We start from the raw sequence: 21,934 nt of genomic DNA, 5'->3' as shown, positions 1-21,934 counted from the left end.
AGAGGTAAAAAGGGGGGGTTGAGATCTCATAAACATGTTTAACCCCGCCACATTTTCCCGCCTGTCCCAAGTCAGGAGCCTCTGGCCTTTGCTTGTCTTGTATTATTCTAATTTTAGTTTCTTGTGTACAATTTGGAAATTAGTATGGCGTTCATATTTGTTAAGGGGCCAGCTGAAGGACTCCTTCGGGTGCGGGAGTTTCTCGCTACATTGAAGACCCGTTGGTGACCTTCTGCTGCTGTTTTTCTATGGTCGGGTTGCTATCTCTTTGACACATTCCCCATTTCCATTTTCAATTTTATTTCAATAAACTGACTTAAATAAAATTTAAGCAAGTTAAACTGTAAGCTTGCCGCCGTTGATACCCCTGCCGAAATATTTCAGTTCACAGGAAGTTGTTGAGAAATGAATCTGAAAACGCACCACACGGTACAACCCTGTAACCAAATTGATAGATACAAAAAAAGGAAAATACACAAACAAATTTACTTAAATAAATGTTTAATTTACATGTAATGTATGACGTACTTAAAATCATCTTTGTGTAAAGAAACGTTTGAATTGGCTGATCTTTTTGTAAAGCATGCTATTTTGACGGTTACGGATTCAGACTCATTAAAGATGCATTTCTTTCTAACACAAACGATGCAAACGGCTAAGCTCGCACATGTTTTGATCATTTCTTTCAAACATACGTTTGCAAAGTTTACATAAACTTTGACAAACTATGCAAACGCTAAAAATGCTTCTGCAGTTTGTCGTTTGTTAGTACAAACGCTCCATTTGTTTCTAACTTCAACCTGATTAAACGAAGTATTTGTTTCTACGTTTGTAAAAAAGTCTGATTACCAACAACATGTGCATGCATTATTGAAAATTCAAACAGGGTCATTAAAGATTTATCAAACGATGTATTTTTTTCTACTCGTGTATCGTTTAGAAAACAGTAACACACGCGACACAACGTTTACAAAATTCTTGTTAGAAAGAAATGCGGCCTAAGAAAAATCTTATTAGAATCACAAGAAGTTCTGATAGGTCGTAAAATAAACTTCCCATCACTTTATTCTTTTCCCATGTCAATTTTTTTTAAAATAAATTCGCAACGATGTCATAATTGAAAGCACGAGGAAGGCTGACAAAAATGTTCAACTTGCGGCTAGTGATTGACAGGTATGATTATATCTTGGGGCTCTTGTGGGGAGCGTGGTGTCGGACGGAAAAAAGATTTCCAGTATTCATATATATATAAATGTCGATCTGATGTGGAAAATTGGGAGGTTTTTTTTAATAGCACAAAGAAAAAGACGTTAGAAGAGTAACAATGTGTAACTATAAACGAATTACTCGTTTATAATCTACGAGACTGATCAGATCGAAGTTTGATAAAAAAAAAAAAAAAAAAAAAAAGCATTCAATATCAAACCTTGGATTAAACATGTTCAATGTATACCTGCAAATATGTCTGAATAAATTATATTGTGTATTTAAATTATCTCCATTGAATACAATACAATTTATTAAATGTATCTATGATATCCTCCATAAATAAATATCTGTACAGGTAAAGTTAAATTCGGATCAACAGATTGATTTATGACCTTCCGCTTGTCCATGTTGTATTGCAAAAATATCACAGCAGGTGTTACTCACACTAGACAAGTGTCAAATCAGTATGACATCATGTCGGATTACGGCATCTGCAGTAATTAAGACCCTGTTTTTACTGTTTTTACAGGAACTGATTTATCTTAACATGACAATAAAGAAGAATTTTGTAAGGTGAACATATTTGTAGTATTGCAAAGTTACCACGTGCATTTTCCTGTTCATTGGTCACATTTAAATAGATAATTCTTTATTGAACTAAATTCGATATTTAAATTGCAAGTAACTTTAATATCAAAACCACCGATTTTTATTTCTCGACTGAAAAGGGTAATAAGACGGTTATTTTTATCTGACTGTAAACAGTGTATATAATCACAACGATCTATTAATAACCGCTGCTCACAGATAACGGATTATACAACGATCTATTAATAACCGTCGCTCACGCATCACTGGTTCTATCACTGACTCAATACACACCAGTTTAATCGGACAAACGGATAATTCCCTGAGACACGGAAAATCTCCGGAGAACCGCAAACTATTCTGTAAAACGGAAAATTTACGATAAACCCCTATTTTTTATCCGTTCCGCGGAGATTTGCCAAAAATCGCGGTCATTTGCCAAATAGGTCTACCAGTGATACAATTTATTCCAAATCATTGACAATGTAAAATTCTTTAAATCCAGTAAAGAAAAAAACTTTTAACTTGGAATTAAAATCTTTAAAATAGGCACCATGTGATATTTGTGACCTGTATACCATCTACATGGTTTCCACATTTTAACCTACTTTAGTGGGCTAAAATCAATAAAGTACTTCCTTTCAAGTCATGCATGGTAAAAGTTTACTTCTCCTTTGACAAGTTTATTGCGTTTCTGATAAGTGTTTGCAGAACATGAATAAAAAAAATTAATTAAAAATTTTGACAAGATACCAACTTTGTACATTCCAAGTGTAACGGTATATTAACATGCATTTTTCATTTAATTATCTTTATTCACCTAAAATATCCAGTAATATTTACTGCTGAAGCAAAATCAATCCAACGAACTCGGCACCATGATAAGAGACGTAATTTCGATTGAATTTTCCAAGGACCCTTTACGTCGTTATTGGGAAACGTAGTGTGCTTAAACATCAGTCAAATCTGAAATCGATTTTGTCAAGTCATTGGGCATTTATTTTCACACAAGATCGTATGTAACATTATGCATATAGGAAAAATAATAGACCCCCGGCGCAATCTCTTTGAAAATTGTATTTTCCTTTTTTTAAACAAGTCGAAACAAGTCTACAGATTATGTTTGCTAACATCCCGTAAGAAATCAAAGAGCTGATAGCTCTGAAGTGGAAGAAGGTGAATAAAAAGTAACTTGAATTACCATAAAAGCAGCCCCACTTACCCAGGCTGCTTTGTTCCATTATTGTTAAAATGTATTTTTTTCTTCGAACAAGAAAAGGTCATAAGTACATGGATTTCCCATCCGTACAATCATTTTCTATGTTCAGTTGACTATGAAAATTAGGTAAAATCTTTAATTTGGCAGTAAAATTAAGAAGATCATATCAAGAGGAACACATGTGTACTAAGTTTCAAGTTGATTGGATTTCAACTTCATCAAAAACTACCTCGACCATAAACTTTATAACCAGAAGCAGGACGGACGGACAGACTAGAAAACATATTGCCCATAAATGGAGCATAAAAATAGTAAGACTTGTTACATACCCGCCAACTTTTGAAAGTTCCCATATGGGTTTTTAAAGGTTACCATTTTTAGCGACGTATTTTGCAAGATCTGGATTGTCTAGAAAAAGTGTCATATTTGTATGATGAACTTACATGCCTTTTCCTTAAGTCTGCATGATTCTACTTATATATTAAATCGGTAGAAAAAATATACATGAAGCTAGGAGACCAGGGTTTATTTTCCAGATTAAGAATATTAGATGCTTGTTGAAATTTCCAATTTTGAATAATGCACAAAGATGGACCTTTAACAGGTTGGGAACAACACTCCAAATGAGGGTAACCTAACTGGAAGATCATCACAACCCACTGTAAAAAATGAGCACAAAAAAAGTCATTTATATTCATATTATTTGATGAAACTTTTCCCCAAGAACTATGCATCTATTAAGTACTGAATGGTCAAAACATCATGTTTTTTATCGACATAAATTTTGTCGTAAATGTGACCAAATGATGTAGAAATTGTGTTTTTTCTTCAAATTTCCATCAAATTGTAATGTTTATAGTTCCCTTATTGACTCTCTATTTGAATAAAATAAAATAATAAGAAGAATCTGTTTCTTGTTTTGTTTTGTTTTTGACAAATGATTGTTCACTGCTTGCAAATAAATCATTATATTTATATATCTTATCTGTATATATTTTTGTTCATGTCTCCATCTCCTTATCATTTATAAATGTTTAGACAAAGAAGAAAGAAATAAGCTCCACATGTATATTTGCAACATCGTAAATTTATTAAAAAAATAACACACACTAACACTAGTACTGCATGGATTTTAAGCATTATTAATATGAAAGTCATATTTGTAGAAAGCTTAAAAAGACTTAAAAACAATGTAAAGTATCTTGCTATTTCTAAGCTTAGTTACACAATAAAATCTAAAATATACTATCATTTACAAATATATATTTCAAGATTTTACTAGGAATTAGTCTATTAATCTAACTACTAGACCTTTTATTAGTCTTTTTTTTTTAACAACAAATATTCTTTTATTTTTGTAGGTCATAAAAAAATGAAACATCATGTCCATGATTAAAGTTATCCAGATACATGTATTCAATGCAGATGTACTTCCTTGATTGCAAATAAAAATAATAGTACGGAACTATTCTCATGACTTCATAAATGAATTACAATGTTAAAATGAATGATAAAGATGATCAGTATGTATAATGTTTCCACTCGGGTCCTTCTCACTTTTTTATTTATCTTTATGATGGACCTTTAACAGGTACTCGGGTCCTTCTCACTAGTTGTACATATTGTATGTAAACTCTTAACAATAAGAAACAAATTTATCATATAAACTTCAATGTAATCCTTGAAAGGAGGTCTAGATTGCTAAAAGAATTTATAAATTTTAATTTTTTTATTTGTCCAAAATCATTTAAATTCATTTAATCAACATCATTTTATGATTATTTGATTAAAATATTAATCATTTATAGTCTTTTTACAATTTACACTTTTAAAAGCAAAATAACTGAAAACAGGCTAAAACAAAGGGAAGTAACAAAAAAGTATTTCAATATTCCCCAGACACATCGTTTTGATAACACAACGGCAGTTAGCCGGAGGTAAACATCGTTGATTACCAGTATGTTTGACACCCAAGCTGTCAAGTGAAGCCATATAATTATACATCTTCTTTGATGTTCAGGTAAAATTTAACACAGGTGTCAATTACACCCGTACACTGAGACTACTATAACACATTATGTTATAGTAGTCTCAGCCGTACAGTAGTAAGAAATGATCAAATATGGCGTCTGTAAATTTTCATTCATGAAATATTTCATACACGGGAGTTTTTTCTCCTAAACGGGAGGACGGGAGGAGACCCCTGAAAACGGGAGTTTTGTTCTCCCGCCGGGAGGTTCACATGTATGTTACGAAGGGTATCTAATTCACATGACAAAGGAAAACCATGAATAAAGACAACACTTTATATATCCTTTTTATTTATATAAAAACAAAATCTTCTTGTCTGCAGGATTGCAAATTCGTAACTTCAAGGGCGAACTTGTAAACAGGGCGAGTTGTCCCAATACCAAATTCACGCATGCGTAATACAAATATCTACAGTTAAAACATCCTGTTACAAGTAAACAAATAACGTTCATGTGGATGAGATGAAATCTAATAATTTACATAAATAAAAGATTCATATTTACGATAGTGATTGTTTTACATTCATGATTTACAAATTAAATGATTCAGATGCCTAATCATGTGTAAAAATCGGTGTAAGGAATCTAAGTTGTTTTGAAATTGTAATACACGAAATGAATGCGGAATACAGAGACTCAATGCCAAGGGTCGGCCCCTTAAGTCTTCAGAAGACTTGACGTCTTCTTCCACTAACAAAAACAATGTTTAGTATATCGTATGTCAGGCTGTAATGGCGTGATCACATGTTAGTCACATGTTTCACGTATGACCGGAAATGATTTGAACTTAAGGACAAAAACAATTTTAATAAATAACTGGACTTCTGTTTCGTGTGAAATGTAACGCATAACGACAACGTCATGTTCTTACTTAATTATTACCAAGATCAAAACAAGAATGTAAATCATCTTGGATTTACCTGTTTGAACATCTCGCGAGAGTTCATATTTGCATATTGTTTTTAAGAATTCTATTACAACAAAGCAGATTACATCATCTAAAAATTGTGTTACGAAATCGGACACAAAAATCACGCCACTGTTCTTACATCTGCTACATAAATACTTATAGTTCTTGGCATTTTCTTCTCACTATTCTTATTGGTCGTTGTTCTTTGTTATTTGAAAGCAGAAGTTACGAATTTGCCGGTGAAGATTATCTATAAATCAGTCAGCGTTATGCTCTTCGGAAGCAAAAAGTAACTCGAGAAACGACACAAAAATACGGTTGTAGAATCTTTGAAATTCGTATATTTCAAATTTTTTTTCTAGGGAGGAGTAGCATACACTTGTATGTTGATAAAAATAATGGCATCTTTAGATGTAGTTACAACTTTTCTTACAGTAATTCATATTTTATCACTTTTCTATAGTTATAGGAAACGGAGCCCAATAGCAAATAATGGTCCATATTTGAAACTTTCAATCCATGACAAATGATGACGGTCTAGTAAATAGTTTTTCATATTTTTGTCACAAATTGTGATTTTGTAGTTTTACCAAAATTTTAAGCACCTAGGTTTAAATAATATCTTTTCATAAGTAAAATTGAAAAAAATGACCATTTTGCTTCTTTTAAGTAGCAAGGTTTGTGCCTTTAATGCTATCATTTAGCTGGAAATTCTATTTTAGTTGAAAAAATGCTATAATAATGGCTGTACATAATGAACTGATACTTTCTTAAAAGATTTTTCACAGCAGTGGGAGTATTTGTCCTGTGGAGTTCAAGGTTTCATCTTTCAGATTATGTAATAAAATTCTAATGTTCACGATAAAAAATTCACTGATCGTGGGTGAAGAAATTAGAGGGGGGGGGGTTATTAAAATAATGATACTTAAAGAAGTGATTTTTGGGAGGGAAATTGAGGTATGATAAACAAGTGATTTGTATGTCATTATCCTAGATTCAGTACAAGGCTATCACCTGAAATGACCTGGTCATCATAGACAACACAGATGTTGGTTCTGATAATTTTAGAAAGATAATTAGTCCCTGGATCAACCTTTGTTGTAATAATCTTACTGATAATATTAGTAAGAATGTCAAGAAATGTTTGATTTATAAATTTATGTTGAACTGGAGTAATAATGTTATGAATTCTGCAAAATGTCTTAATTACAGAATATACAAGTCAGATTTTTGTTTTGAGAAATATTTATCAGTGTTACCATCTGATCTAAGAATGTATTTATGTAAATTCCGTTGCCTTAGTTATAAATTGCCCATTGAAACGGGGAGATTTTTTAATATTGATATATCTGAGACATTGTAATCTTTGTAATGCCAATGGACTTGGTGATGAGTTTCATTACTTATTCAAATGTACCTTTTTCAACAATGTTAGAGCTAAATTTTTACCTTTAGATATATGTAAAAACCCAAATGTTTTAAAATTTAAAGAATTGATGAATACATCAGATTTATTTACACTTACTGGAATAGCAAAATTTTGCAAAAGTGTTATCAAAACCTTTTAATACATGTGCTTAATGATGTTACTATAATTTGTACTTCCTGTCAAATATCTGTATTAATTATATATACTATTATTGCACCTTTGTTAACCATGTTGTCCTAATGTTAATATGAAAATATGTTCATACTTTTATAGTTTGTTAAAAAAATGTTGTACTAACATACCCCATGTGGGGGCTTTAGTGAAATTAAATGTCTTTATTTCTTTTATGTCTACTTGAATCAGTGATTTAAAAAATCACTTATTTAAGTATTAAAGTCCCCTGACTGTTATACTAAAGTTATTGTGCGAAAACCAAATGTCTTTGGATGACAATGACGTGATAACATTATATGATCGCAAAAAAACTTTGTTTGCGGTTGTATAAAAATACACATTGTAGCCTAGTAAAATCTTTATAATAAATTTATTATGGAATACCAATACTCACTGGTGTTTCTGGAGACATGACCATAGACTCTGAGAAGTTCATGTCAGATGCTGACCATTTGTTTGCCAATGACTGTCTTGCCTTCTTAGCAGCACCCTACAATGCCACAAGCCATGTAATTCATGTTTAATTGTATAGATTGCAGTATATAAATTATAGCAAATGAACTGTTTTCTTGGATTTTGTCATGATCTGAATGTCGACATTTCTACAAAGTATGTCATTTTTGCCAAAAATAACAGCACCCAGTGATTATCCATTATCTGTTCATATCTGTTACTGGAAAAATTTTATCCATTTAAACATATCTGGTGAAATTTCATCACTAATATTTATTCAGCTGATATATGTGTTTGATGATAAGTTTGGTTTTAGCATAACCTTTTCTTTTTATTTCCCATAACTTATTTTACTTTTCCCTGGTTGAAAAATTTGTACATTCATAAATTCAGTTGGCATTACTTGCTTCATTTCCCTTGAGAAACATTTCCGATTTTTACCTTCCTCTTTGTGTGATGTTCCATGTCAAAATTGACATAACTTACTCTGTTATAGTTTTTTACCTTTTGTTTCCTCTCCCTTGGTGTGACATACATTGTCATAGTTGACATGTCAGCATCATAGCCTGTATCTTCTTTCATCATCTCATCTATATCTTTTTCAATCTGACCTGGACTCTAAAATAAATGTTTAAGATATTTCAACCTTCTAGTATAATTCATTGGCATAGAGCATATGCAAATAAGTGATCAGACTTCCACATATAGATTTGGACATTATTTTTACTTGAAAATTAAATTTGATCATGTCTAATTACTTTTTTTTTTTAAATTCAGAAATAGTAAATTCAATGTGTTTCAACAAATTCTGTATATGGACCATAATTTGGTATTCCGCCTTTGGTTTCTTTTTGTATCCTTTTTTATAAGTTCTAAAATTTTAACTTTTATTTTGTGGGTTGTGTTGGTGTTAGAATAGTATGAATGGAACAATTGAGTTTTTCGAGAAAAAATTAATACATTTTGATTCACCGTTTACGTGACATGAAACCAAACAGGAAACCAATCTTTATTTTCTTTATTTTTCACAATATAATTCAAAAGGCATAAATAAACACCATTACTAGTGTTACTTGCTTCATGTTAATATTTAAAATCTATTTTCAATGTTATATTAAAGTTTTTTTTAAACCTGACAGGAAACCATAAGAAACCGAAAGCATTTTTTTAATTTTATTTTATTGCAAAATCTGCTTAAAATAATCTGAACAGTATACTTTTTCTTAAAATCCATCTTAAATGTAACAGTATTATAAAACTCCTAAATATGTGCTTGTTTTGAAAACAATTAGTACAATTTATTCAGAATTTTCCATATTTTCTTCATTGATACAGGATACCATAATCGTTGTATCTTGATGTTTAAGCCAAAAAAATGTATAAATTTATATTTGGTTTTGATATTCCAGTTATATACAATTTATTCCAAATCATTGGCAATGTAACATTCTTAAAATCCAGTAAAGAAAAAAACTTTTAACTTGGAATTAAAATCTTTAAAATAGGCACGATGTGATACTTATGACCTGTACACCATCTACATGGTTTCCACATTTTAACCTACTTTAGTGGGCTAAAATCAATAAAGTACTTCCTTTCAAGTCATGCATGGTAAAAGTTTACTTCTCCTTTGACAAGTTTATTGCGTTTCTGATAAGTGTTTGCAGAACATGAATAAAAAATATTAATTAAAAACTGTGACAAAGATTCAAACTTTGTACATTCCAAGTGTAACGGTATATTAACATGTATTTTTTATCAAATTATATTTATTCACCTAAAATATCCAGTAATATTTACTGCTGAAGTTAAATCAATCCAACGAGCATTGGTACAATGATAAGAAACGTAATTTTGATTGATTTTTCCAAGGACTCTTTACGTCATTATCGGGAAACGAAGTGTGTTCTAACGTCTGTCAAATATGAAATCGATTTTGTCAAGTCATTGGGCATTTATTTTCACACAGGATCGTATGTAACATTATGCACATAGGAAAAATAACAGACCACCGGGGCAATCTCTTTGAGAATTGTATTGTCCTCTTTTAAACAAGACGAAACAAGTCTACAGATTATGTTTGCTAACATCCCGTAAGAAACAAAAACAATGTTTAGACCTAGTATTTCGTACATCCGGCCGTAATGGCGTTATCACGTGTTAGTCACATGTTTCACATATGACCAGAAATTATTAGAACTTAAGGACAAAAACGATTTTAATAAATAACTGGACTTCTGTTTCGTGTGAAATGTAACGCATAACGATAACGTAATTTTCTTACTTAATTATTACGAAGATCAAAACAAGAATGTAAATCATCTCGGATTTACCTGTTTGAACATCTCGCGAGAGTTCATATTTGCATATTGTTTTGAAGAATTCTATTACAACAAAGCAGATTACATCAACTAAAAATTGCGTTACGAAATCGGACACAAAAATCACGCCACTGTTCTTACATCTGCTACATAAATACTTATAGTTTTCGGCATTTTCTTCTCACTATTCTTATTGGTCGATGTTCTTTGTTATTTGAAAGCAAAAGTTACGAATTTGCCGGTGAAGATTATCTATAAATCAGTCAGCGTTATGCTCTTCGGAAGCAAGAAATAACGCGAGAAACGACACAAAAATACGGTTGTAGAATCTTTGAAATTCGTATATTTTAATTTTTTTTCTAGGGAAGAGTAGCATACACTTGTATGTTGATAAAAATAATGGCATCTTTAGATGTAGTTGCAACTTTTCTTACAGTAATTCACATTTTATCACTTTTCTATAGTTATAGGAAACGGAGCCCAATAGCAAATTATGGTCCATATTTGTAAACAATTCAACAATAATATCAAATATAAATAGTAGACAATTCCTCAAAAAATAAAAGTTTACAGCTTCCTTAGTTAGAATTTAGCCATCTAAATAACACTAGATAAACTATCTGCAATTTCATGCACAACTTATTACATATGATTATATATAGAATGATAAAATTTATTTTTTTAAATCAGAAACCCAAAGAATTTTCCCATTCAATAAATAAAATAGGAGGTTTACAAGGCCACTTTAATATTCTTAGAATTTATTAAAATTGCTAACAGTTCTAAATTGTGGATGATTGTCAACACATATTGCATACTAAACAAATCCCATAAATGTTAAAAATATGTTACAAATTTTGAAACAGAATTTAAAACATGTTGATATAATTGAAACAATATTTTGTAGACAACTTACAACATCTTGCAAGACTTTTGATTTCTTTTCAATCTCTGCCAATGCTGTTTTGAATGGAGTTGGCGTCCTAGGTGTGGCATCTAATATGGTTCTTCTAATACATGGAGTATTTAAAGTAGATCTGAAAACAAATAAATTAACATAATTTGTTACTTTGTCAAGTGTTATACAAAGAAAACAGTGACTGACCGAGTATAAATGAAAAGGGATGCCTCCATTTATAAAAAAAACGTCCTTGAGCCCTTTTGTGTTTTTTTTCTTTTCAAATTAATGTGGATGTTTCACCATCCAAGCTAAGCTATTTTACTGATAAACTTATCTAGATAGTCATATACAATGCATACTTTGTATTTCCAAATGTAAGGCACTAAAGCAACTGCTATTTTTGTGTTTTTCTTAAAATTTGTCCTTGTCTTTTAAAAAAAAAAACATGACATGTTGATATTTATGTTTACCATTAACTGTTACTGCAATCAGTTCTGTTTTTTATAATTATTTGTAAATCTTATTCAGTGATATTTTTGTACATATTGTATTGGTGAACGGTCATATTTAACAATCCCTACAATAAGAAACTCTTCTTTGTTATTTGGGACGATGTTTATTGCAACTTTTCATTAATTTTATACCCTTTCTTACGATCAGTTATCTTAAGTAGTGTATTAAGTGTAGCTTAACAAAAGGCTTTAGCTTGAGGTTGCTAAGAAAAAAGTAACAAAATGTTTTTATACATATATATAATGTGCGTGATGTTTTAAAGATACAATTTCATGGTAAACAAGAAGAAGATAATCATAAGACTGATAACATTTTACACAGCATGTTTACTTTTGGTAACTATACAACAAGGAATGTTTCACAAGAGTTTACAAATTCATACACATGTACATTTGAAGAATCTTACCTGTCAGATAGCTTGGTAATTGGTGTATTGAGTGATGTATTTGGTGTAGGCGTAGCTAAATTAGGATTACTACAGACAGGCGTGGATGTCAGTTTCCCAAAGTGTACTTCTGGACTGTTTAAAAATTGTGATGGAGAAAATGGCAGGTTTTTAATTGGAGTACCAGTTGGAGTGACTGGTTCCTTTTTAAATTCCACTTGGGTTTCAGTAGATATATCTGGACACTGGTTCTCAATGTCATCCTTTATTGGTTGTTTATAGGTTCCCTGTTTTATTTTCTGCCAACTGTCTGAATCAGTAGATGAGTTAACTGGACAAGACTGGATCAGCTAAAGAAAAAATATTTCAATACAACATTTAACTTTATATGTTCACATATAAATTCTACAACTGCATCAAGTGTGATACAATATTTATCCACTCGGCACATATACTGTGGATTCATTTATTTTCATGGATACTTGATTTCATTGATTTGACAAAGTCAGCATACATTCCTTTACAAAATTTGTAATCTGCTGAACATTTAAATTTGTGGTTCCCCTGTACCCATGAAATCCACAAAATTGGTATCCAACGAATATTAATGAATCCACAGTAGATTCCACAACTTCAACAAGTGTGTTACAATATTTCTCCAACTGAGACACTTAAATTTTAATATCTAAAGTGTGAGGCTTGCTGAGCTTTTTAAATAATTAAAATGTAACTATTGAGAGTGGAGATATTTAATACACCAGTTATAGAAAAGAAAGTTGTGTACTTTTTATGTGATGTCATCAGGCACCGTTGCCTTTTTTCATGATGTCACAATAGGAAAATTCAGAAGAAACCAAGAAAATTTAACGACACAAATGTGAAAATAGTGCAAAAATTAAAGAAAGTAAATTTTCAAATTTAAAACTGCAAGGCTCGCTAAGCTTAAAATTTAACTATTGAGAGTGGATAAGTATTGTATTGCATTAGATTTGGTGGAGGAATCTGTTTCTCTAAAGATTTTAAAATGATATGCAAACAATCTTAAGCTGTCACCGTTTTCTACATAACTTACGAAAATGCATGTACCAAGTCAGGAATATGATAGTTGTTGTCAATTCATTTGATGTGTTTTAACTATTCTGCTACCTTAAAATTCATTTTTGTATAACATATTGCAAATTTATGAAAATTTGTTTTATATGTTAACATGAAACATTATTCTTTTTTAGCTGTAGGGACTATTGATGGTATTAAGTAAAAGGTATAAAATTCTGAATATATTGATACTGGTAGTTTCCCATCAAAAAGTCAATGGAAATCGATTGTTCACAAAACAGTTAACGAACAACAGTCAGTCAACTGGTTAAACCGTATTGCGTTAGATGACAATTTTATGCGTTTTAGAAATATTCATAAAACAGTTTCTTCTGGAAAAAAGCACAATCGTTTGCAGAAATACGAAATTCATATTTTATTACAAAACTGTTAGCTGATATACCAAATTCATCAGGAGATAAGTGCGTCGAATGCGAAAATGACTTTAGTGATGAATATGTACATGCATGCTGTTCCTGCATTTGCACTTTAGAGCTGCGCGAATTGTGGTGGGATATTATCATCGAGAATTTTCCGCTACAACTTTATTCAGAGCTAAGTGAATATGACGATGAGGATATATATCAAATTTTGCTCAGAAGAATTCCATTAAATTTAAGTGTTGAACATTCTGAGTTTGAGAGACTATGTCACGCCCATGTGGTTCAGTGCTTAGCATTATATGGCCGCTGTGTCATGCTAGGCAATACATGATATGTCATCAATCGATATTATAGAAGGCCTTAATGCTAAGAGACCAAAGTGTATATATTTGTCTGTATATGAGAAAAACTGTTGTGTACCTATTTCGTTTTTTTTTTTTTGTTGTTGTCTGATATTAAGGTAATTGTATGTATTCATTGTATCTCAATTATGAGGAAATAAAGACATGAATGAATATCCTATCTTCCTTTTTCTTTTCCTTAGAATAGCTGTAAGGACTTGTGATATAAAAGAGTAAAGGGTTTTTTTTTTTTTATTCTACCATTCTTTTCCTTTTCCTTAGAATAGCTGTAAGGACTTGTGATATAAAAGAGTAAAGGGTTTATTTTTTTTTATTTTACCTTCCTTTTCCTTAGAATAGCTGTAAGGGCTTGATATAACAGAGTAAAGGGTATATTTTTTATTCTACCTTTCTTTTCCTTTTCCTAAGAATAGCTGGTGGACTAGTAAATCTAGATACAGCTGGAGAACTGATTGGTATCAGACAACCAGGACTTCTTAACTTCTGGATAGCTTTACCATTAAATCTATACTCTGGAATTATAAAGTTATATTACTTCCTCATACGTTCAGAAACATATTTCAAACATCTGCAACACATGAACACAACAAGGATGTGTCCTCAGTACACGAATGCCCCACTCGCACTATCATTTTCTATGTTCAGTGGACCGTGAAATTCGGGTAAAATCTCTAATTTGGCATTAAAATTAGAAGGTCATATCATAAGGATCATGTGTACCAAGTTTGAAGTCAATTGGACTTCAACTTCATCAAAAACTACCTTGACCAAAAACTTTAACCTGAAGCGGGACAGACGGACGGACGGACACACAGACCAGAAAACATAATGCCCCTCTACTATCGTAGGTGGGGCATAAAAACTGTTTATATTTTAGATCATTATACTACAAGATTCAGTTCAAAATATAAAAGAGAATTCAACATTTGAAAAAGCTTGAACAAAGTGACAAATTAAAGTGTTTACTGTTCTTTTTCTACTCTAGCCTTATGCCAAAATTCAAACCTGGCATAAAATTGGAAAGATCATATCATAAGGAACATGTGTACTGATTTTCAAGTTGATTGGACTTCAACTTATCAATAACTAACTTGACCAAAAACTTTAACCTGCACTGGGACAGAAAAACAAACGAAGGAATGGACTGGAAAACATAATGCCCCTATTATCTTAGGTGGGGCATAAACCAATTTGTAATGATCTATAATCTTAACTATGGGTTAACTTTTCTGTGGTACTGATTTTAGACTTTTTAATTTGGTGTTCAGAGCTGTCTATTATTGGGTAATTGCAATGACCCCAAAGTAAATAAATTAAATACAGTGAGATTTATACCTTTAGAATGAAGAGATGTAAATTTTGCTGAATATCTAGTCTGCTGTGTTGTTCCTTGTACAAGTTCTATTGACGATAATCCACTCAGTCCTGCACTCTTAGAGTCGTAATTTCTACAAAAAAAAAATCACTTTATAATATAACTAAAGAATTAAGCCTAGAGTTAGTACCCATCTTATTTTAAGAAATGAAAACAAGATTTATATTTTTCTTTTTGAAAAGAAGTTAAACAGTTAAAGCACCAAAAAAAAGTGATATTTGAATTAAAATGTCTCATTAAAAAGGGGGGGGGGGGGGCGAATTCTACTGTGTGCAATTACCTTAACCATCTCTTTTATAAGAGATATATTTCAGTTCAATTCATAACTTATATTGATCTTTTTACTAATACTTAAAATATCTTTATGCTTAATATTTCATATTCCTATCTGATAAATCTTAATTTTCTCTGCTGTGAAAGTTAAGATTTAATTAATCTGGTCTTTAATATTAAAATATTATGATGATTTGTATGACATACTGAACAGTTACAACTGCCTCTGTGCTGTGCTGATTAGGAAACAGTTTTACTGGATGAATCCCCTGCATGTTAACCACACTGCTGGGTGTATATGGGTAGGTATATAAAACTTGTCTCTTCTCTAAATCTTCTTCATATTTTCTTTTCATAGTAGAATTCCAATGGTTCTTTATAGCATTGTCTGTTCTGTAACAAAACTTAAAAGTAAATACATATAAAATAAAGAGATTTAGCATTACTGCCAATGAGACAACTAATGTTGGACTCAATATAACAGGTATTATGGATTAATTTATTTTGATGTGAACCCATTGTTCATAAATTGAGTAATTGAGTAATCATGGATATTTGATTGCTCCGTCAGTGCAAAAGTCTGCAACCAAGACTATCGTTAAAATATTGATGATCTATTAAAGATGTGTGATGCAAGATGTTAATGACCTGATAACAAAGATGAAAAATGTTGTCCTGCATTTTTTTAGTTGAAATCTCTGTCCTGCCTTTTTATTTTATTAGTTTTATCCGGACTTTTTTTTACATTTATTCTCATTCTGTTTCTTTTTGTCAAGTTGCCTTTCCTGCCTTTTTTCAAATTTCATTCTTGCTGCTAAATTTTTTTTTATATTGTAACAGACATCGATCCTTTAGTCAGTTTTGGGAATCAAACTATTTTTAACACTTATATTATTTACCTGCCAGGCAAGTATTTAGCGATCTCTGCCCACCTATTGCCTAGCTCTCTGTGTAAGGCATATATCAAGTTATCTTCGTCTTCTCTCCAAGCTGACTTGTTGATGTCTGGGTTTAGATGATTATGCCACCTGTAAACAAAAATTAATATTCAGAGGTTATTATATATGTAAGGCCAATTAAAATTAATTGATAGATTTTCATCCCCACCCGCCCCTCTAAATCGTCCAACCCCGATTTTTTTTTATTTAAATTTTTTTTTCGATTTCTGGATTTTTTTCATGTTTGTTAGCGGTAAACATCAATAATTTCGTTTCATTCAAAACTTCCTGTTTCACATTTCGCTTTTGTATTTCTCAAGTAATCTAACTAAAATGTTTAAGTTGACATATATTGTGCCGCTCCAACATTAAATCATCATTTACCAGGAATAGATATTGATTACGAGAAGGACATGAACACAAACTGCAGTATGTCACAAATGATTAGAAAACCGTTTTAATTTTTTTACTTATACAATGACTTTGAGTCAGGAAATTGAACTGTGAATGATATCCAAAGTGCACGAGTCGTGGAACACCTTGGTACAAAAATATGACTGGATTAAAGAAATTGACACAAGCACGAACGTGTTAGATTTTGACCGTAAATTGAGCTAAGAAGAAAGTTTACAAACATACCCATTATAAATTATTAGAGCAAGCTCTTAGATTTACTTAAGATGGCTGTCATTTTTTTTTGGACATACAGCAAACACCCTCTGTCCCAATATCCTCAATATATTCATTAAACAACAAATTATTTATGGTTTACATGGTTAAGAACCTTTAAGTTCATATTTTACATCAAAATTATATTTGCATCTTGCTTTTAATAGCACCAACCCCGGTAACCCTATTACCCTAACACTGTTTGAGTTTTCATTTTATTCTGCACTCAATCTCATAATAGCTGTGTTGCATACATTTGGTTAATTTTATGGGACTTCACACCATCACTTAGAAAGCAAAAAAAATTGTGTATACATAGTCCAACTGAAGAGAGCATTTCTCTACTTTTTGATGTTTACTTTAATAGGTTTCTAAAGCTGCAATTACATGTATAACAATGGTTGTCAATCAAGAGATATTTATTCAAGAGTTTGAAAAATTACATAGTTTGATATAATCTTATTTTACATTTACTTATACCCCCGCAGTATGAAGAACTCGTCACAATAGGGTTTCATGTAATATATAATATAAAAAATAAAATCCTCCCACACACCCCATTTTTTTCAAAAATCTGGATGAAAATCTACTAACTTATTTTAGTAGGCCAAATGACACAGACATATGTCTTGCTTTCTATAATTTTGATAGTAAAAAGCAGAAGTTTAAATTTTTGGTTGAAATATTTGAATGTCGTCTAAAAAAAAATCAGTATCTGTTTGTCAAGAAAAGTTATAAGCATTCATGTAACCCTCAAATAAAATACTATTTATCCATTTCTATGATTTTTTCCATTATCCCTTGCCATGAGCAAATTATGTATGTACCTATATACTTTTTATTCCAATCATAGTAGATCATTTAATTAAATCATATAGTAAAATCTATAATTTAAAATCACTTATCTATAAATAGTATTAGTGAAATATTAAATGTGTTTCACCTTTCCCTACACTGTTTACCAGTTCGACCTTTCAAATGACGTGAGATCACAGTCCAACGTTTCGGTCCTAGTTCCTTGACAAGTTTTATCACCTTTTCGTCCTCCTGTTAAAAAAGTTGAAGTATACTTTTCAAAATATCCACAACTAATATTTTTCTATGATTCAGCATTTTTATTGTACTACATTGTAGGTACTTTTTCAAGAAAATGTATATTCAGTAACATACAAATGCAGTTTAAGTACATGTTAAAACTCTTGGAGAAATATTTGAAGTACATTTATGTTTTCTTCGGCATAAAGTCTGAATCTTTGGATGGTGTCTTCATATTCATTAGAAAAAGACATATGTATGACGCCAATCTGATACCTAAACATTCAATGTGTATTTATTGTGTTTACTTTTGTGTTTATATGTAAAAATCCTAAATACCTCTTTTGTCCAGGGTCCTTTAATAAGTTCAGGATTAAGTACTTTAAACCAGCGATGCTGACACTGTATGTCAATTCTATCACGAAAATACTGAGCAACTTTCTTCCAATCTGTATTATTGTGTTTCTGTAACTCTACTACTCTCCTAAGTAAGTCGTCCTGGAAATACAAATAATTTCAATCTGCATGCAAAAAACACATAGGATACAAATATGAACAAACTCAGCAATGAATGTCTCTAAACTGTAAAATCCCCCTTTTTTAATGAATAAAAAAAAAACACAACTCAGAAAAGTGAAATCTAAAATTTAAAAAAACAAGAGAGCTCATGTCAATAGATATAAACAATTCACCAAAGTTTTGAACAAATTGGTTAAAGCATTTTCCAGATAATATCCCACATGTTGACGACAGACAGTTGGACAACGGTATACCATAACATATCCTGTAAACCGGCATGTAAAAATCAACATCTACACCAATTTCTTTTTTTACATTAATGACTGTCTTCGTAAAACAGACCAAAATTGTAAAGTTTTAAGTGGACCCAAGAACCAAAACTGAATGTAAATGAAATTTTGTGAACTTTCTTTTACTTACCTCTTCTCTTGACCAACGACCTTTATTAACGTGTTTATGTCTTTGTGGAAGATTATAATCATGATCTATATGCTCTCCGTCATCAGTCTCCTCGTCACTGCTTAAAGACTGTCTACTTGATGAACTAAAAAAAAATATACTTTACATATGTAAACATGGTAAATGTAGTAAATGAGTTGCTTAATACATGTACATGTAAGTCATTTAAACTATGATAGTTGTCAGAAACAGTCTCATTGGTAATCTTACCACTTTCATTTTATATTGACTTCATTCTGGAATCATAGTGGCACTGTTACAGGAAATAACTCAAAGTCAGTAACTTCCTTAAAATGAATCCATTTTATACTTATTGTTTTAAATGACAAGACATGATTAAAAGTTGAAAAGAGCACTTGCTGCACTGCCAACAAAAGCTTTCTGAACTACTCTTAACTTAAAATGTGAGAAACAAAAGGGTATTACTATTGTGAACACTTTGACAAAAAGATATAGCTTAAACCAGTTGGGCAAGGCAATGAGACCAATTGGGAAAGTAACAGCTTTGTCCTAGTCACATGCTAGGGTGATCCTAATCACAAGTCTTCACAATCAGCTATTGTCAATTTGTTTTTTGATTGGGCTGTTACTCTATTGACTATTGTTTCAGATAAGGGTGAAGGTTGGTACCTATAATATTTTATGTTTCTTTAATCACTCTGTAATGTTTATGTCATGTTGTTATTAATGTAATGCTCTTTATGGGCCCTTTAATTTGGAAACTAAAATATTGTATTGTACATGTACAGGGGTTCCAACACATGCAAGCCATATGAAAAGGGTGGAAGTGGTCCAACCATCCCCAAGCATAAGTTGTCCTAACCAAAAAATACCCCCCTTTTTGGATCCATCACTAGAAGACAGAACAGACATTGTGATTACTATATGCTCCTTGAATTTTTGTGTGGAGTATAAAGAGCAAGCACAAAAGTATTTATTTACCCAAAGTATCTGTAGATAGGGGCAAGGACTTATATACGTCCCTGATAGGGGGAATCATTAATTGACATAACTTTGAAAATACATGTAGGTATATCCCACAGATTCCAAGTACATTGTAATTTTTAAAAAAATAATGGGCTTTGAGAAAGAAAAAAAAGAATATTTTGCTTCACATCTAGACAAACTGACCATTATAAGAAATAGTCAGTTGAGGACACACACACATAATTTTTCTGTCAGAGTTTTACTTATAATTTTTATTTGTAATTTGAAAACCAATTCATTCAATTATAGAAAATGTGGTAATGTTGTAAATACAATTGTTTTTGTTGATAAAGAAGATTGGAAAGTAACATTTTTTTTCTCTAAAAAAACAATTTGAAACTCCTCATGGAATAAGAGAGGAGTCTGCATATTCCCTTTAAAATTTGAAAGCAGGATTTTTCTCCATCTGTTTTCCACGAAATTTGCATCATTTAAGTGTTAATTTACCATATGTGAATGCCTGAGTAGTGAGACAATCTATACACAAAGTTCATCATAAATTTCTCAAAATCAAACGCTGGAAATCTTTGACAGAATCCACGTGAATGGCACGTGCGATTGTTTACATTGTGACGTAATCAATCAACGTCGCACCTGTCAAATGTTTTGTTCTACCACTGCTTCTGATGTAGCATTACTCGATAATTGTTTCTTGATTTGCATATAATGCCAATTGCATTCGTTTGTTCTATCATTATGTATTAAATGTATTTGTTGCAAAAAATGAAAGAGAGAACACAACATAACATGATAAGCAAAATGACAACATAAAATCTTTCAGCTTCAATCTATGGAAATTACCTGTCTTCCAGCCATTCAAGCATGCCGATTGGACATCCAAAAATTCTTCGGAACTGCCATTCTTGATTGTCACAAAAAAAGTGTAAATAAATGCTTTCTAAACCAAAGAATTAAACAAAAACAGCTGAAGAAATGACATCAATGGCGGTTAAATTGCGCGGTCGGAATATCCAGTTATGCTATCTGAAATTTGATTGGACAATGAATATTTCTATAAATAAAAATAGGAATCCTCTTTCTAAGATCTGAGGACAACCTTATCTCATTTTTCGGTTTTTCCTGGGACTACTAACACATTATTGTCATATCATTAAATAAAAATTAATATTGTCTCTGTATTCACACAAAAGATAATGATTAGTCATATTGTAATCAAGGATTTGTATAGTCGTACTATACAAATCCTTGTTGTAATCATATAATGTACTGTAAACGCTATGAACTAGTATATATTAAAATTAATAATAATAAAAAAAAATCATGTCTCTTTTTTTTTTTAAATTTGTAATTGATATTACCAAGGACGTATGTTAGTTTACGTCCTTGATATTACCAGAGACATATAATACAATATTTGTCTCTTATATTACCAAGGATTTGTATAGTTAGGTCTAACTATACAAATCCTTGATATATAATTACATAATAGAATTTTTGTAAAAAACAAATCCTGTCATATTTTAAATTTCCCAAATTAAATGAATATTTTTTAAAACTAATAATTATTTATTAATATTTTTTTAATAAATAGGGAATCAATTCTTCAACGGCTTTCCATAGAATAAAAAAAAATGAATTCATAATATTTAATTTAATATGAAAAATATAGCCTATTTATTAATGTTTTTGAAAGGACTATTCATTGAATAATATTTTTTAATACATAACATTCGATTTATTCATATT

General features: G+C 31.0%; 1 protein-coding gene across 2 annotated transcripts in view; it reads right to left on the bottom strand.

The window, feature by feature from the left end:
* LOC134685186 (transcriptional activator Myb-like) overlaps positions 1-21,205 on the bottom strand; it is a 38,371-nt gene extending 17,166 nt beyond the window's left edge. Inside the window, exons 1-12 of one of the 2 annotated variants that reach the window (XM_063544675.1) lie at positions 21,029-21,205; positions 19,202-19,325; positions 18,602-18,760; positions 18,171-18,274; positions 16,520-16,648; positions 15,828-16,013; positions 15,308-15,420; positions 14,360-14,484; positions 12,154-12,482; positions 11,250-11,370; positions 8,517-8,630; positions 7,954-8,049 (exon numbers count right to left, since the gene is read on the bottom strand). In XM_063544675.1, the coding sequence (XP_063400745.1) occupies positions 7,954-8,049; positions 8,517-8,630; positions 11,250-11,370; positions 12,154-12,482; positions 14,360-14,484; positions 15,308-15,420; positions 15,828-16,013; positions 16,520-16,648; positions 18,171-18,274; positions 18,602-18,760; positions 19,202-19,325; positions 21,029-21,051 (1,623 nt within the window). In that variant the 5' untranslated portion in view covers positions 21,052-21,205. Of the gene's footprint in view, positions 1-7,953; positions 8,050-8,516; positions 8,631-11,249; positions 11,371-12,153; positions 12,483-14,359; positions 14,485-15,307; positions 15,421-15,827; positions 16,014-16,519; positions 16,649-18,170; positions 18,275-18,601; positions 18,761-19,201; positions 19,326-20,674; positions 20,807-21,028 lie in introns of those variants that run through there. The other variant, XM_063544674.1, reaches the window with a different exon arrangement.
* Positions 21,206-21,934: the final 729 nt, after the last annotated feature.

Source organism: Mytilus trossulus, chromosome 9 (assembly GCF_036588685.1).
Source record: "Mytilus trossulus isolate FHL-02 chromosome 9, PNRI_Mtr1.1.1.hap1, whole genome shotgun sequence".
In the NCBI taxonomy this organism is placed as follows: domain Eukaryota; kingdom Metazoa; phylum Mollusca; class Bivalvia; order Mytilida; family Mytilidae; genus Mytilus; species Mytilus trossulus.
The sequence above is the reverse complement of the archived record's forward strand: the minus strand, read 5'-3'. Positions and strand labels throughout refer to the sequence as shown.